Below are 15,390 nucleotides of genomic sequence, written 5' to 3' on the forward strand. Positions count from 1 at the left end.
TCAAAGGGATGTTGTTACGTGTTCGTAATCTGATGTGCAGATCGAGGCTCAGGGCTCGATCGTATCTCACGGCGACAACCGGCAGAACCAGAAGCCTATGCTATACATTGCGAAACAGGGTTTGTCTCAATTGCTTATTTGCATGCACGTAATTGACGTCCACGATGCATCTTTTGAGAGAAATGGCGATGCTGTCCTGCATTCCTTTTATTTTTCACAAATGCTCGTGGCCTTGTCTGCGTCCTCCCTATGTATGACTCAGCTATCAGATCGACTATTGTGAAAAAGTTTCTCCTTGCCATCCCATCTGATAATGCAGTGTTCAAGGGAAAACAGTTGGTCGCGTGTGAGTCTCACCATGAGGACGTCTTCAGAGACGCAAGATAGCCGCATTGGGTCATTACCCGCTATTTTCGCTCCACAATCCTCCATCACCCTCGACACCTGGCTTCGACCTTTTTTTTCTTTTTTCTTTTTTCTTTTTAGCTCACAAACAGCTGGCTGCTTCGGAGGCGCTATTTCTTTTTTCTCAGAACCAGCTGTTCATCCGAGCGGTGTGTTCCGTCAGCAGTCTCTGTTGTTACTACGTGATGTTTACTGGTGTATAACGCCCCCGCTTCTTCTTGTGCTTCTTATGTAAACAGTATCAGCAATAGCCTTTTGCTAAAAAAACAACATAGCGTGCAGTAGTATCGTTTGGCCGGAGGCATTGGATACAAATTTGGAAACGCGATGTTAGGGATCTGGCGCGTATTGCATTACGCCTTTTTTTTCTTGTTTCCTGTGCATAAAGCACTATTCAATATGCCCACATACTATTCTCATGGCCGAAGCCAGAAAAGGAACCTTCTAGATCGCGAATATGTCCATTTACGCCTCATTTTTTTTCTTGGCTCTTTCCGCAAGGGGCTTGAGGGTGCATAGAATTTGACCAGGTATAGCTCTCAGGAATTATGGACTGAGGTCCATAGAAATGTTTGCCTCCAACAATGTCCAATTCTACTGTCTTGGAATTTCACTGTTTCGTATCAACGGTGTATCCTTGACTGACTTCTCGAGAAAATGTTTGGATCGGGAAGCGACATTTTGGCTCAAGGACGTAAAAATTTATACATACATGTATATGCGCCATAGAAAGTGACGCGCGTCGCTCTTTTTCTGAACCTTTTACACCTTTTTGGAAACAGATCCAAAAAAAAAAAGATCCGCCTTCCATTGGATGTAATGCCTCCTAGAGATACTAGATGGCTACCTAAAAAGAGTCCGATTTTCACGAGGATTTCTGCCATGAGGGGCAGCTTCAAGAATAGGCCCAAGATCAATATAGTCTACCGGCAGTTTGTCAAGTGCTGTGTCGGGGAACGTGGCGTATGTTAGTAGTTCAATTGGTTAAAACCACACGGGTACATCGGCTTTACACTGGAATAGAGGATGGAAAAATAGGGAAAAAAACAACTATGGACACAACTCCAGAGTGTATACCACCTGCCTATTGTTTTCTGGTAACTTTCTTTCTCCTGTGAGGTGCTCTGTTTTGCTCAGTTGTTCTTGCCTGGCTGTAAGCGAGGCAAGTCAGTACCCCTGCAATTTTTTTTCTAAGTCATGTTTTTTTTGAGATGCTGTTGCTTATGTTTGTTACACAGACCTGAACACGCTTTCGTCCTGACTGCCTGTGTTTGTTACACCCTTGTCCTCCCTTAGACCGGTTACAATACTCTAACCTCATGAACTCAATTGAGTTCAGATACAGTACAATAGCGCCGCCTCTCCACTCAATTTCGTTCAGTGCGCCAAAGAAGCCCGTTCAATAGTGATGAACACAGCCGGGCACGCATTTGTTGAATTGCTAAATTACTGAGGCATTTAGTCAACCACATGTACATGGGGCCTACAACAGACTGGGACCCTTGCCTCTAAAAGCAGGCGTTAAAGGAACTCTGTAGTCTATAGATGCTCCAACTCACTTCACCCACACACAAACAGCTCACGCTACTAAGCATATAATTGTTATCTCCGCTTTCTGTAACCCCATGACCAGACACGTTTTCGGCCATGTTGTGTTTATGTTCGGAGAAAGGAAGGAGTAGCGGATGATGACACAGCTTCTTCAATGCTGGACTACAAAAAATCCCAAAAGCGTGACCGAAACGATGTTACCTTGGAAGGCATATCAGATTGGCGGGAGAAAATACAACACGAATACGGATGAAAGGCTATGTATGTACATTGCATGCAGTGAACGTTGAAGGTCAAGAATATTATGGTTGTGCCTGAGTCGAAACCGAGCCGACGGACTAAACAGGACAGAAATTAATAAGGTGTTAAACATGGATCGGGTATTTGGAAAAGAGGGGCCCAGGTCCAGCACACAGATCCGGTTGCTATACCCATGTCCCGTTGTTCAAATGCGCGGCCCTAGCAGCTTCGCAATGATCCAAACACGTCTCTAATTCTATGCCTCAAAATTTTTTTGAATTAGACTACAAGGCACTATTCTAAATGATAGTACCTCCAATGGCCCTCATCGTGAATGGTCCAAGGTGTGAATGAGCAATGAACTTTACGAAATGCAGTGAGCGCAACAAAAAAAAAAAAATCTCCTCCTCAAAAGGCATAAACCAAAGGAAAACAATTATGCATGTTATAGCATACATAGCAGCCTTGCTCCCCACAGTCAAATCGAACAAGCGAGAGCTCAAGCAACAAACCCAGCATAGAGACTAATGACCACGGAGGAAAAATAGGCGACTGAACCAATCATGGTATAACCCTTTTTTGCGTTTGATGTTTACGTATCGCATAACAACACAGCTCTTTTTTATGTACTCCTTGAATTGTTCTTATATCGCGAGAAAAGGTTCTAGGCAATGGATTTTGCGGTGCGTCATTTTTTTTTCTGTTTTTCTTAGGCGCGGCGTAGAACTAAAGCTTTCGCGGGCTGCTGGACTACATGCAGCTCTACACTCCAGCCCAATGCCCAAATAACCCTGCAGGACATGTCGGAGAGGGAAACGCACACCAGCTGTCGCGTCTTCGTTCCAACAACAAAAAAAAGGGGGGAATGAGGGGGACGAATGTATCGTACTTTTAATTGCGAACATGAAGGGTCAAACTCTAGCCTCAGTCAAGGATCGCCAGAGTCAATTTAAACTAATGTATCCAGAATAAGGGCTAGCGTACAGCTGAATTATACATACTTCTGATGGCTCGCTCGCGAAGAACTGACAAGAGCTGAAATGGAAACAAATCTAAAAAATGTTGGGTACGCGCTCAGTTCTGGCTGGGTACCTTTAGTCTACCTTCTTCTGCTTCTGCTTCTTTAGAGAAAAAGGTAAATGGGACAAGAAACAGGACAGAAAGGAACAGAGCGCAGGCGGGAAGGACGCGTCAATGAATCATTGCTGTGAGCGCGCCTTTAGTTGGTTCTTGATTCATCGTTGGGAGTTGATAAAAATAGGAACGGCCCTCATCCTCCCAAGGAATTGTGAGCCAGAACAGTGTGTGTATATTTATATGGAGAATAAATTCTCAACGATGAACCATGAATCAAGCACTGCTCTTGTGGTTTGTATAAAGAGCGGCTCACGGACATGGACGCCAAATGGAGGGCAACTTCCTCAAATAGCAGGTCCCCACCTGTTTACAATATGAAGGGCCATGTATTGAATAATATCTATGGCTACACAAAAATATCGGCTATGCTTATTCTCCGTAACCGGTTAGAAAAAATTTGTCCCGACTGGTCTACTTTACCTTGAGAGGAGTATCAAAGAGCGTAGCCGTCCAACGAGCTGTCGGCGCACCCGTGGTCATCAGTTGTCGAAGGACAAGTGATGAGCAAAAGTCTCCAGTAAGGCAAAGTATTGTAGCACAATGCAGCCAAATGCGAGTGAGCATGGTCAGGTCGAAAATGACGAACCAAACTACAGTAAACAGGACCGGGAGACACGCAAATGGTCCTAGTAAACCATGTCTGTCTTGAAAGATGATAGGATGGGCTATAGATCCATAATTTCACGAAGACAGCACCACGAGCGTTGAGAATTGGCCAGGGATGATCCACGCGCTGCAGGGACTGGCCAAGAATGGCCCATGGTAGTGGTGTTTGCCAGTTAATCCATTGGTTCAGATACAAAATCATAAATGAGCCGCTCCCTTTGCCTCCAAAATCAAGTTCCTTTTACGCGGGAGTGGGGTTGTTTGTTTGCTTGTTTGTTTATTTGTTTACAGTGCAGTGCTCGAGTATGTAGCCCATGGGGGGCGTGACTGAAGAGCTCTAAACATTGGAGACGACCTGATTAAAGCATTTTCCGGCGAGGCACTGTTGTCGGTATGAGTTAAGCAGCCTGCTAGCTGAACCATTCAGCAGACCATGCTGCTGGGAGAATGGATATGATTGGTCTGTATGCAGCCAGGATTGTGGATTAGGTCCACAGGCATCAGAATCATCTGGAGAAGCCCACTGCAGTGCAAATACACCAGACCCATCTTGAAACACTTGCAACAGAACAGGAAAGCAGGGTTATTTAGAACGCGCGCGATCGCCCGGCAAATTTCAATGTCCTATTCCCTCTTTACTCTATCACTCTATCACTGTTCCCCTAACTCCCTGCATGAGCATCCCCGCTTCATTTAGTATTGGCGTTAGTGCATAACAGCGTCTTATCCAATACCCAGCTCTTCACAGGTTTTAAGACCACTGGTTGTCCATAGCAAGAAAAGGAAGGAGTACCGATTGCACTCGTCATCACCAACAAGTAGCAGCCCTGCACGACTCTCGATCGTTGTTTTATTTTAGGTGATTAGTCCCCGTGTAGAATTGTGCCCATGGACTACTTTAGGCGGCGGCTCAATTGCTCATTTTCGTGGCACTGCAGTTTGTGATACAAAGCGAGACATACACCTTACTTGTTGATGAACAGCGCAGGTGCGGCATGGTTTGAGTCACAGCGAACTGTACCACACTTGTGCTACCATGGTGGGTCTGCTGCTTCTGTCATCCATCTGAGGGTAGTGCAAGCCACGCGCTTATGTACTCGCAGAGGGCCATTTGCGTATCCTTGCAAGATTGCACTGGGTAAATAAAAGATGAAATGTACCGAGTGCTTGTAGTGCAAAATGTACGCGAATTAGCGAATGAAGACGGCACTGGATGCAACTGAGTGTACTTGTAAAGTCCTTTGCATCGGACCTAGTTAAGAACGTTTTAACTGTATCGTTTCCGCTCATGATCGAATGGCCGCTGTGCACAAAGCAGTTGGGAGCACTATTTGCGTGCGAGAAACACTCTGGAGAGAGAGGAGGGGCTTGGAGCTTTAAGATTCTGAAAGGGGAAAGCGTCTAGCACAGCTTTCTTGGAAAACACAAGACGGAAAAAAAACTGTATTTCTAAGCATGCATGGAGCACCAACCCCCTTTGAACCCACGCTTCTCCACGTCTATGTTGTGATGATAAGGGGAGTCTCACATGAAGAGCAACCAAGAAGAGAGATCTGACAGATTTGACAGATTAGCGTTGAGCCAAGGGTATTTGACATATGACAGTGACATGGAAAATGTGGGGCTACATATACGCTTAGCAATCTCGAATGAGCGAAAAAATATAAAAGCATGGAAAGAAATCGGTCTGAGAAGTAAACCAGGACATCGGCGCCAAAAGTTGATTGGTCGGTGTAGGACGTCGATCGCCAGACGCGTCGCGTGGATGTCTAGGCCAATCGGATGACTTTGCTAGTGCGCGGGCCTGGGAGTGCGGGGAAGAGGCGGACGCCCGTCACATGGCGCCAATTGGCGAGGTACACGGAACTGCGATGTCAAGAATTCTCTTTTTTTCACCATTGCAATGTCCTCCAAGACATCCTCTCTCATCAAACCGGAGCTGCCACGTCGACCATCTCCTAGACCTCTTCATGTCGAGTACAGTCAGCCGCCCGTCCTCCTGCGTCCAATGGAGTGTACCACAGAACAGCGGTTCCTTGAGGCACTCTTCCTTGTCGCAGACGACGCACGCGACAACCATATACGCCAGCTCCTGAAGTCCCTCACGCATCTCGAGTCCACCAGCAATGTCGTGCGTTTTATGAATCTAAAATCCGACCTCTACGACCCTAAGTTATGCCCGCCCTTCTCAAAGCAAGCGAATGGCGAACGTTCGCAGCCTCCATGGAAGCAACTGCGTGGACAACATTATCGAGTAGTGACCAGGATCACGGCCATCGGCAGGACTAGTATGAAGTTACAGCACCGCGTCCTAACTGTGCCCAAGAGTCAAGTCAACCGAGATTTTAATAATCGGGATGAGGACACCAAATATCGAGAGTTGACGCCAGGGGACGAGCCAGAGCGACAGTTCGCGAGTGCAGAAGGAGTACTTGTCTTCATTCTTTGGCAACAGGATGAGCAAGGACATCGATTTTTTAAACCACACCCATGCCCGTTTCAGGACAAGGCTCTGCTCAGTCTGCCATTCGTTCAGATGCTATGTGAACAGGGACCTGAACCAAAAACTGTGGACTCCCAGCGACCAGAGAACGCCTTCCGATTCGAATTATATTTAAGAAAGTCGGACGAGGATGAGGTAAGGGGTTTTCGGATATATTTTCAGCTGCAAATGGAGTTGAACTGGTGATACTGCAGTAATAACCTGGTAGTGGTTTTCCATTGACGCTAATAGCTAGGACATGTCACTAATTCTCGATATGTGGCGCTGTTATACGAAGTACTGGTGTATGGACTGAATAAAGGATACTATGCCAATGGGTATGGGCCTTGCAGAACACTATCGCCTCTTCCGACGTATGCGAAGCAGGATTCTCAGGCTGGAGGTCCCTCAGACGCTCACCTGGCCTCTCAGATTGCTGTTCCTGCCAATTCCAAGTTTTACAACACTGCCAATATCCAGGAACTCTATGTCGGCTACGAGAATGAACTTAAAGTCAAGCCAGGAGTATTTGTCTGGAGTTGGGTAGAGAGGGAGCGGATTCAGGGCCAGTTGGATGTCATTCGGTTCGAGATCTGTTCCCATAGCGGGGCGTCTTCAGGCAAAGAAAAACCGGTGTCCATGTGCAGGGCCATTATACGCGAGTATCAACGGCCTTCGCAAAAGGCATCTCTTTAATAAATGTTCATTGCTTGATGCGCACTCGGCAATTTTGTCCGCATGGTGAAAAAGCGATCATAAACTCCTGGATATAACATTGTGAGGTTGATAGCTCATGGACTACTGCTATCCACGATACGCAATGCAAAGATCCTCCCCTCAAAAGGGCGGACATATTAGAAAAAATATGTCCTGTTGCAACTTCTGTTGTGCCTCCACTTTGCCGTGGTCAAAGTAATCATGGGAAAAGATCGACCTTTCCCAAGGCCTGTCAGTTCAATACCCTATAATGAGACAACTTCAACTTCTCGACAACTTCTTACAGTTATCAACTCGACTTGTACTTGCGTCTGTGCTTGTGCTTGTGCCTGCGATGTGTCCGCGCCTGGGCACGAGCAGATTAGTTCGAATCCGTAGCGGGGTCATTGTAATTTTCAACGCCGAGGAGTGGCAGCATGTTTGCTTGGTGGCATCAGCTGCGAGAGCACCCTTCTAAGTATGCATTTGAGGGTTGCAGCAAGGAAAGGAGAGAGCAGTCGTGTAGATGCAAGGTAGCTGGTGTACGGGTACCGCTTTGAGTAATGTGCTTACATTGTCACCCTCAATTCCATCGACACCAACGCCTGGTGCGACCACGATTATGTTCTCGATCTCATTCTCAGGCCTGTCCTTAGCATCGTTCCCTCCAGCTGCTGTGTCGAGAACCCACCCACTCGGAGGTCGCTGACCATCCAAATAAGGCGGCGGCTTACTCATATTTGCATGCAGGTCCGTGCTGCTACTACTTCTCTACAGGCGGGTGGCGATTCCTGTAGTATATCTATCTCTCCTCGTTCCTTTTACACCCCTTGTATCTCTGTCCAGGCTCAATTTTCACATTGTCCCTAATAGAAATGGAGGAATTTAGTAACCCCGCCTTTGATATAGATTATCTGAGGAGAATGCCTTGCCAGTTTGCCATCTCAAGTAAAATAATAGAATAGCAGCTTCTGAAATTATGATGAAGTAATTACTACAGTCGCAGCATTCTCCCTCCTTTCCTTGTTTCCGTTTTCCATCACCCCACTTTTCCCTACTTTTCGGCCTTTCATCTCGAGACAAATCCAGGCAGAACTAGGATAGAGTGTAGTATTCACATTCTGCTTGTAGGCCTTTCGATTGAAGAGCAGAGTGCCGATGTCCTCACGGAAGACCATTCGACTAAAAGCAATTCCGCTTCGTAAGATAAAAACCTTGCACAACAAGCTGACCAGGCGAGCCCAGAGACCGTCAATGAAGGAGAAAAATCCAATACACATGCGAGTACTACCGTATTCGGCAATCCTAGTAAACCTTTATCGTGCTGGCGGTAGTGAATGGAAAAGGAAGTTGATGGTATCCTTGGTAGGGCCATGGTACTGAGTGGTTTCTATGCAGCTCTCAGGCCCTACTTCATGGAGGCCAACATTCCCTCCATGAGCGTGAGTCGTATCGCTAATCTCAAACCATCGGCTAAACCAACATTTTCCTGTACTCTTGAATATGAAAACTGCGGGATTGGATCGTTGTTACGCCAGTGTTAGTATAGGTTTTACACCGTAGAACAAGTAACCGTTGCTCATTTGGTTTCCTCTATTTTGACTACGGTGAACACCTGCCTATGAAAATACCAGTTTCTACCTGGTATCGCGGCTTAGGACTTTAGGACGATACAATGGAAAACTCCATCTGACACTTGCATATCGATACAATTACGCCCATCACCTTCAGCTTAAAGATGAGGATAACAAATACGGACACCTGACTGATTTGAACAAGGTATGATAGAATGAGTAACCTCATAACGCATCTAATCTTGAAAACCAACTGCCGTATGTTTGATTCGGTTACCCATGTTATCCAGTATTCTGAAATCGTTAGCAATACTTTGAATTTGATACTTTGTTTGGATTTCTCGGGGAGAAGACTACATCTCAGGGTTGGTTCTAAGAGCCGGGCTATTACTCGCCTATACCAGGCCGCACTCGTTCAGCATGAAGCGACATTGGACTTTATTCGCTCGGAAGATCGGTTTGTACGCCCATACTCCCAGCGAGACTTTTAGCCGGTTCCAGCCTTCGGCGATCAATACCAGAACAAGCTTTCGTCACTCTCGCATAACTGGCAACACCGTCTGGACTGCGGTTCAAAGCGCGGTGTTCAATCGAGGGATGTAGCCAGGATTATGTATCAGGTGAGAATGATCGTTCTATCGAACAAGGATCCTGGGATATGTTTGTGGATATTATCGGTATTCTCCCGTGCATGGCGATTGCAAAATCGCGGGCTTTCATGATATGAACCCCACCGGCGACCTTGGACGGTGACCACAGCCGTGTTCGTGCAGGTCTACAGAGACCACAACCAGTCGCTCGTGGACGTCTTTTCATCACTTTCATATTCTCCGGGTGAAATGCTGCTCCATCACCGTTACTTTCGTCTGAGCTTAGTGTCCCGCTGCACCCAAACAACAGTTGCGGCTATTCTAGTCCTTCTCATGCTCGTAGACTAAGGGAGTGTAGCTAAGGCTCGAGATTGCGATTGTTTGTGGGGATTGAAGATAGGTTGATGCGAGAGTGAGTACTGGAGGGAATAAAAAGCGCGTCTTTATTGTTCTACTGGTCACCTATATCCACCCATGATCAATCATTGCTACGTGCGGTGAATGTCGATGGTACACGGGAGATGCGTCTGGAGCTAAGTAATAGTCATCCTAGAGGTCGTTGCGGGCGTTATTAGCCAAGGTGCACAGCGTGGAATAAAGTTTTCAATTGCTGTAGGCAAATGTTGTTGCATGGATTTCCGCTGCAAAACTTCCTATGCCTTGAAACTGACGATGTAGCGTTCAGCGTGATCATAGTTCCACCATCCTAACCTCATTTCACGAAATGTCGTCCTCCAACAATCGCGTTGCCTGTGCCAACTGTTTAATACTCCTGGCAGGAGAGGCTCCATTCTACATTCCAGCCAAAGCGATCCCTCCACCAACGCCCTTGTCCAACACGATTTGTAAGATCTGAAAAAAAAAAAAAAAAAAAAAGGTTGCGGCCGAATCAACCTACAGATCAGTTTTGTTGAAGGCTCTGTCTATTAAGAGAGAATGAGACCCTGGTCTAACATGTTTGAGTCATCGATTCCCATTGAATGCAGATGGAGCCGCCGCTTTGGATAACCGTCCGCCTTTAAAATGGCCCATCCACTTCATCCTAGGCGATGCTCCTACTCTCAACCCCAAGGACACGACCAAAGTGCAGGTAATGAATATCGCGATTAATCCATGTACTACGCATCAATCTAAAAAGCATGGCTATAATCTCACAGAATTAGTTGTCAATGGCAATTAGGTCTGCAAACAATGTCATGATCTGTACGATAAGGGTGACGGCACTCAGGGTGATCCCAAGGACCTGATCCCTCGTGCGCCTCGTCTCTCCATGTTCTCTCGTATCCCCGAGAACATGCAAGACCTCACCCTCGAGCAGCGCCGCGCTCTTCGATTGGCTGCTTGTCCGACGCCCGCGAAGGCGAAAGGCAAGAATGTCGAGGCACTCTTGTTTCCGTGGTTGTATCCATTGGGCACGGGAATGTATGCGGACGGGATGAAGGGTCCGAATTGCAGGTCGTTTAAAGATGATATGGAGATGAAACTCAGGAGCGCGGATCCAAGGTGGAGAGATGATGATGAGTGGCCTACTTGGGCTGCCTTGAAAGCTGAGGGAAAGGATGGGACCGCCGATCTGTTTAAGCCGCTGTAGAAGGTGTGCAGTGGCGGTATCATAGTAGCTACTTCACAGCCGCAAACATGGAGAGTGAACAATAAAGTGTTTATGGAGCGTACAAAGTGGAGGACATGTGTTATTATTATTACCGTTGTCATGGTATTTGATATGTTGTACACGGTTTGGTACCTGATTGGACATGTTGACCGACTTGGGGACGCACAACAGCGGCAAGGTACTAAAGCTGACGCATGCCTATCTGGAAGTACTGCCGCTCCTCAAGGATGCTTTCATTCTCGCGGCGGCTGGCCTAGAGGTGCAAGGAGATCACACGTGACAGTAAGGGCATGCAGAGTGCCATGGATCTTCACGCGTTCAAAAGGAGACGCCCACGGTCCTCCTGTTCGTCAAGCGTTGAATCTTTTCTCCACCGAACGTCCTCCTTCATACGCTCCATTCCACCATCACCCTCTCCAAAGAAGCATAAGCATGCCATCGTTCATTGGTGCCATCGACAATGGCACTACCTCGTCGCGATTCCTGATTTTCGACGAGAAGGGCGATCTTGTCATCGGACACCAACTGGAGTACCGCCAGATCTTTTCTCATCCTGGGTAAAGATTTGTGCACGCATATTCTTTTTTTATTTCCCGTCCCTTCTGATCGAACACGGTTCAACAGTTACTGAAAAGAAGGATTATATTCAATTGCCAATGATGCAGATGGGTTGAGCAAGACCCAATGGATATCCTCGGCAGCGTCGTAAGCTGTATCGATGCGGCCCTCCGCAAGTTCGAGCTCCAGGGCAATGCTGTCAAGAATCTGAAAGGTATCCTTCGAATGATAATTATGCGGAAAGCACAAATGTCTGTCAGGTCCACCATGTTGCTCTTTCATTATTTTTGCCCAAGTCATTTTTGAAATGTCTATTAACACGAGCTCCTTTTTTCACATGGGCACGAACGCTCAGGTATTGGCATCACGAACCAGAGAGAGACAGCCGTGGTTTGGGACAAGAGCACCGGACGGCCCTTGCACAATGCGATCGTCTGGTCGGACACCCGCACCAAGGACATTGTTCGCACGTATAGCGAGTCCTCAGAAAAGGGTGCAGATGCTTTGAAGGTACGCACCGTACTCAATTGGCCTCGATTGATTGCAATTTGTCATTTCTGCTGCTCTATAGAACGCCGTATCCACAGCCGCCTAACTGTCATTTCATGTGGAATTGTACTGTGCAGGATATCTGTGGACTGCCGATCACGACGTACTTCAGTGCGGTCAAGCTGCGCTGGCTGCTCGACAATTCTACAGAAGTCAAAGAGGCATACGATAATGGCAACCTGATGTTCGGAACCGTCGACTCTTGGTTAATCTATGTAAGCGCGGCACCACCACTCCTTCCTTCGTTCGCACATCTTGATTCGCCGCAATAGTCAAATCGCCTTATCTACTAACGAAACCGGCATGTTTATTTGCACCGTCATGAATGTCTGTAGAACCTCACCGGAGGAGTAGATGGTGGTGCCCATGTTACAGATGTCACGAATGCCAGTCGCACGATGCTTATGGACATTCGCTCCCTGAAATGGAGCGACGAATGCTTGGATTTCTTTGGTGTCAGCGCCGATATCCTTCCGGAGATTAAGCCCTCGTCATCAATGTTTGGCGAGATCAAGCACACGGATCTGGAGGATCTCCAGGGCGTACCCATTGCGGGCTGTTTGGGGGACCAGCATGCGGCTTTGGTGGGACAGCGTTGCTTCCAGGTTGGGGATACCAAGAATACGTATGGCACTGGGTGCTTCATGGTCTTCAATACGGGAAAGGATATCATCCCTTCCAATAATGGGCTGTTGACGACTGTTGGATATCAGTTCGAGGGCGAACCAGCTGCCTATGCGCTCGAGGTACGGGTCTATGATCTACGACTACGGCTGCAGCGTAATCGAAACAAATGCCACATGCGGAATAATGCGTCTTTCTTGTTAATAACAACGGTGATCAAATGCATAGGGATCAATTGCTGTCGCTGGATCGGCTGTGAAGTGGCTCCGAGACAATATGGGCATCATCAACAGTGCAGAGGAAGTCAATGATCTTGCAGCGGCAACGAAGGACAATGGCGGCGTTGTCTTTGTTACGGCGTTTTCTGGTCTCTTTGCGCCATACTGGCGGTCGGATGTTCGTGGCTGCATCCTTGGCATTTCACAGCACACGACTAAGCATCACCTTGCAAGAGCCACCCTCGAAGCAACGTGCTTCCAAACGCGTGCTGTAAATTTCTATCATCATTCGTTCGCAAAGTGGATCTGCCTGAGTTAGCGCCTGAGTTCTAACACGGCGCGCCCTCGCACATGAAAACAAATATAGATCTTAGACGCCATGAACAGTGATTCAGGAAAGCCACTGAAGACGCTTCGTGTGGACGGTGGACTCTCGAACAGTGATGTCTGCATGCAATTGCAGGCGGATATCTTGGGTATCGAGGTGACTCGGCCGCAGATGCGTGAGAGTACTGCGCTGGGAGCTGCCACTGCGGCAGCCGTGCATCTAGATATCGGCATGTGGAAGGGCGGTTTCAAGGCTTTCCTTGAGCGCATCCAGGAGTCCAAAGAGACGCTCCAGACATTCCAGCCCAGCATCAGCGAACAAAGTAACCAACCAGCGCTACTCTTTATTTCTTTTTGTTCTATTTCGATCTAACACAGCTAATGCCTTTTGTTTTTATTATTACTATTGCTTTGATCCATTCATTAGAACGAGAAGAGCAATACAGTCTCTGGCAAAAGGCCATTGACAGTGCCCTGAGCTGGACATGAGGGTTCTATAGATACGTAGAAGCTGCTCAGGACCATCGTCATCCGAAGTAAATCAAGCATACCCGACGACATTTCCATATTTGTGTGGTATGGCCAGCTGATCGAACCGCCTCAGTTACACATGGAACCTACATGCAACATGTTATCATAGTCTGGTATCTCATCTTGTACCTCCTTGTGATGTGGCTGCTAGCATGACCCAGATCGATAAAAAAAAAAGTAAAAAAGAGGATGGATAGAAACGTCTAAGAAAGGGTATAGCTACGCACGCCCTGGCGTTTGTTTGGATGACTGAGTGAGAAGGGAATGGGATGTGCGAGTAGAGGTCTAAGGAATGGTCTACTTGGTCCAAAAAGAGAAAAAGGCGGAGTTCCGCGGTGGTCTGGTTTTAAGGTTTTTCGTGCCTGAAGATCCAACCTTGGTCGTTGGTGCTGTTTCAGTCGAGGCGTGCGTGCCTTTGTCTTTTGCGTCCCTGGAAGTCAGGGACGACTAACGCGTCGTGGTTGATGACAGCGAATTGAGGATACAAACCTTTACTCGCAATCCCATATTTTCTTCCCTCATGTTCTTCTTGTTGGTTCCTCTGTGCACACCGGTGATCAACGATCGGAGGAAAATAAAAAAACAGAGCGAAGGAAAGGAGAAAACGAGAATAGCGAGAAAAAAAAAAGAGCGCTAAACTAAGTTTGTTTTTGTGTACCATGGGTTTTTTTTTGTCTTTGCACGCGTGCTTGGACCAGTCGCAGCAATGGTCAGAGACGAGGTGATGGGGTAAGCAGTAGGCGAAGGTTGGCAGGCTGTTCACCTTTTTGTGTTTGTTTTGGGTTTTGCGCATGAGCACAAGCGAGCCATGCGCTATTCTCTCCTCCGTCTTCATGCAGTGCAACGATAGGAAAGGAGCTGTTAAAAATGATGACACCACCTCCTCTCCGCCCTCAGGATTACATGTTCGTCGAACAAACAACCCGCAGCTTGTTTTTGCTTATTTCAGTAGAGATGTGTTCTTCGCAAACGTTTTGCGCAAAGGTTAACATAAATGGTTCAGCTACATAACAAAGCTGTCTGTAAACCGCGAGTTGCCGATCTAAGCTCATTCGACGACGGTTTGGGCGCACAAAAAAAAAAAAAAGTCGAAACAAGGGTCCCTAGCGTAGACAAGCGTGCATTCTTCGGCATGGCCTGCATGGTTATGGACAGACCAGGGTAGGGCGTGTTGATCAAATAAACGGATTTGCGCTAACAGATATCTCGAAACCACAAGTGGAGGGAGGGATCAGATACGATTGTTCCATCGCCCACCCTTCAGGAGCACTCCTGGCCTAGGACACAGGAAAGCACAAAAAAGGTTTTTGTATTTTGGTGGCAAGAATAGTCTCATGGTCGTACTCTTTTCTGGTGGGGCCAAGTGATGACACGCTTGCTCTTGTCTTCGTGGCCACTGGCTGGCTGACTGTCGATTGCTTCGGTCAGCCTGACATGTTTCCTCGCAGAAGAGAGTGTTGGTATCGTTCCACAATACAGCAGCAAAAAGGGGGAGGAGGAGCAAAAGAGGTTGGGTGTGCTCTCATTTTTAAGTCTCGATAGAGAGAGAGAATGAGAGGGCATGTCATTGAGAGTGAGCAAAAAAAAAACAACAATAAAGAGGCGGGGCATAGACTTTGGACGAGAGCACTATGCCGTTGCCCTGCAGCTTAGAAAGAAAAGCGGATGGAGATGGGAAGAAGAGAGCATC

The 15,390-nt window shown here is 47.3% G+C and overlaps 3 protein-coding genes across 3 annotated transcripts; all 3 read left to right on the forward strand.

The window, feature by feature from the left end:
- Nucleotides 1–5,812: 5,812 nt before the first annotated feature.
- BC939DRAFT_526277 (uncharacterized protein) lies at nucleotides 5,813–7,157 on the forward strand. The gene is made up of 2 exons (XM_051561356.1): nucleotides 5,813–6,577; nucleotides 6,674–7,157. The coding sequence occupies exons 1-2, from the start codon at nucleotides 5,843–5,845 to the stop codon at nucleotides 7,115–7,117; spliced, it is 1,179 nt and encodes a 392-aa protein (XP_051415504.1). The 5' UTR covers nucleotides 5,813–5,842; the 3' UTR covers nucleotides 7,118–7,157.
- A 2,848-nt stretch (nucleotides 7,158–10,005) lies between these two features.
- BC939DRAFT_474341 (uncharacterized protein) lies at nucleotides 10,006–10,872 on the forward strand (the record flags this gene model as incomplete). The annotated part of the gene is made up of 3 exons (XM_051558409.1): nucleotides 10,006–10,126; nucleotides 10,268–10,371; nucleotides 10,462–10,872. The coding sequence occupies 3 exons, from the start codon at nucleotides 10,006–10,008 to the stop codon at nucleotides 10,870–10,872; spliced, it is 636 nt and encodes a 211-aa protein (XP_051415505.1).
- A 453-nt stretch (nucleotides 10,873–11,325) lies between these two features.
- Nucleotides 11,326–13,658, forward strand: BC939DRAFT_393665 (uncharacterized protein; the record flags this gene model as incomplete). The annotated part of the gene is made up of 8 exons (XM_051552099.1): nucleotides 11,326–11,450; nucleotides 11,559–11,665; nucleotides 11,807–11,961; nucleotides 12,078–12,215; nucleotides 12,336–12,746; nucleotides 12,853–13,113; nucleotides 13,210–13,492; nucleotides 13,597–13,658. The coding sequence occupies 8 exons, from the start codon at nucleotides 11,326–11,328 to the stop codon at nucleotides 13,656–13,658; spliced, it is 1,542 nt and encodes a 513-aa protein (XP_051415506.1).
- Nucleotides 13,659–15,390: the final 1,732 nt, after the last annotated feature.

Source organism: Gamsiella multidivaricata, assembly GCF_025024155.1.
Source record: "Gamsiella multidivaricata strain RSA 2152 chromosome Unknown BC939scaffold_11, whole genome shotgun sequence".
In the NCBI taxonomy this organism is placed as follows: Eukaryota; Fungi; Mortierellomycota; class Mortierellomycetes; order Mortierellales; family Mortierellaceae; genus Gamsiella; species Gamsiella multidivaricata.

Excerpts from the sequence above, each read along its gene's own strand:
- BC939DRAFT_526277 (XM_051561356.1), top strand. The coding sequence starts at position 5,843 with ATGTCCTCCAAGACATCCTCTCTCATCAAACCGGAGCTGCCACGTCGA. Across the intron at positions 6,578-6,673 it reads GAAAGTCGGACGAGGATGAG|CTAGGACATGTCACTAATTC; the intron begins GTAAGGGGTTTT and ends TGACGCTAATAG.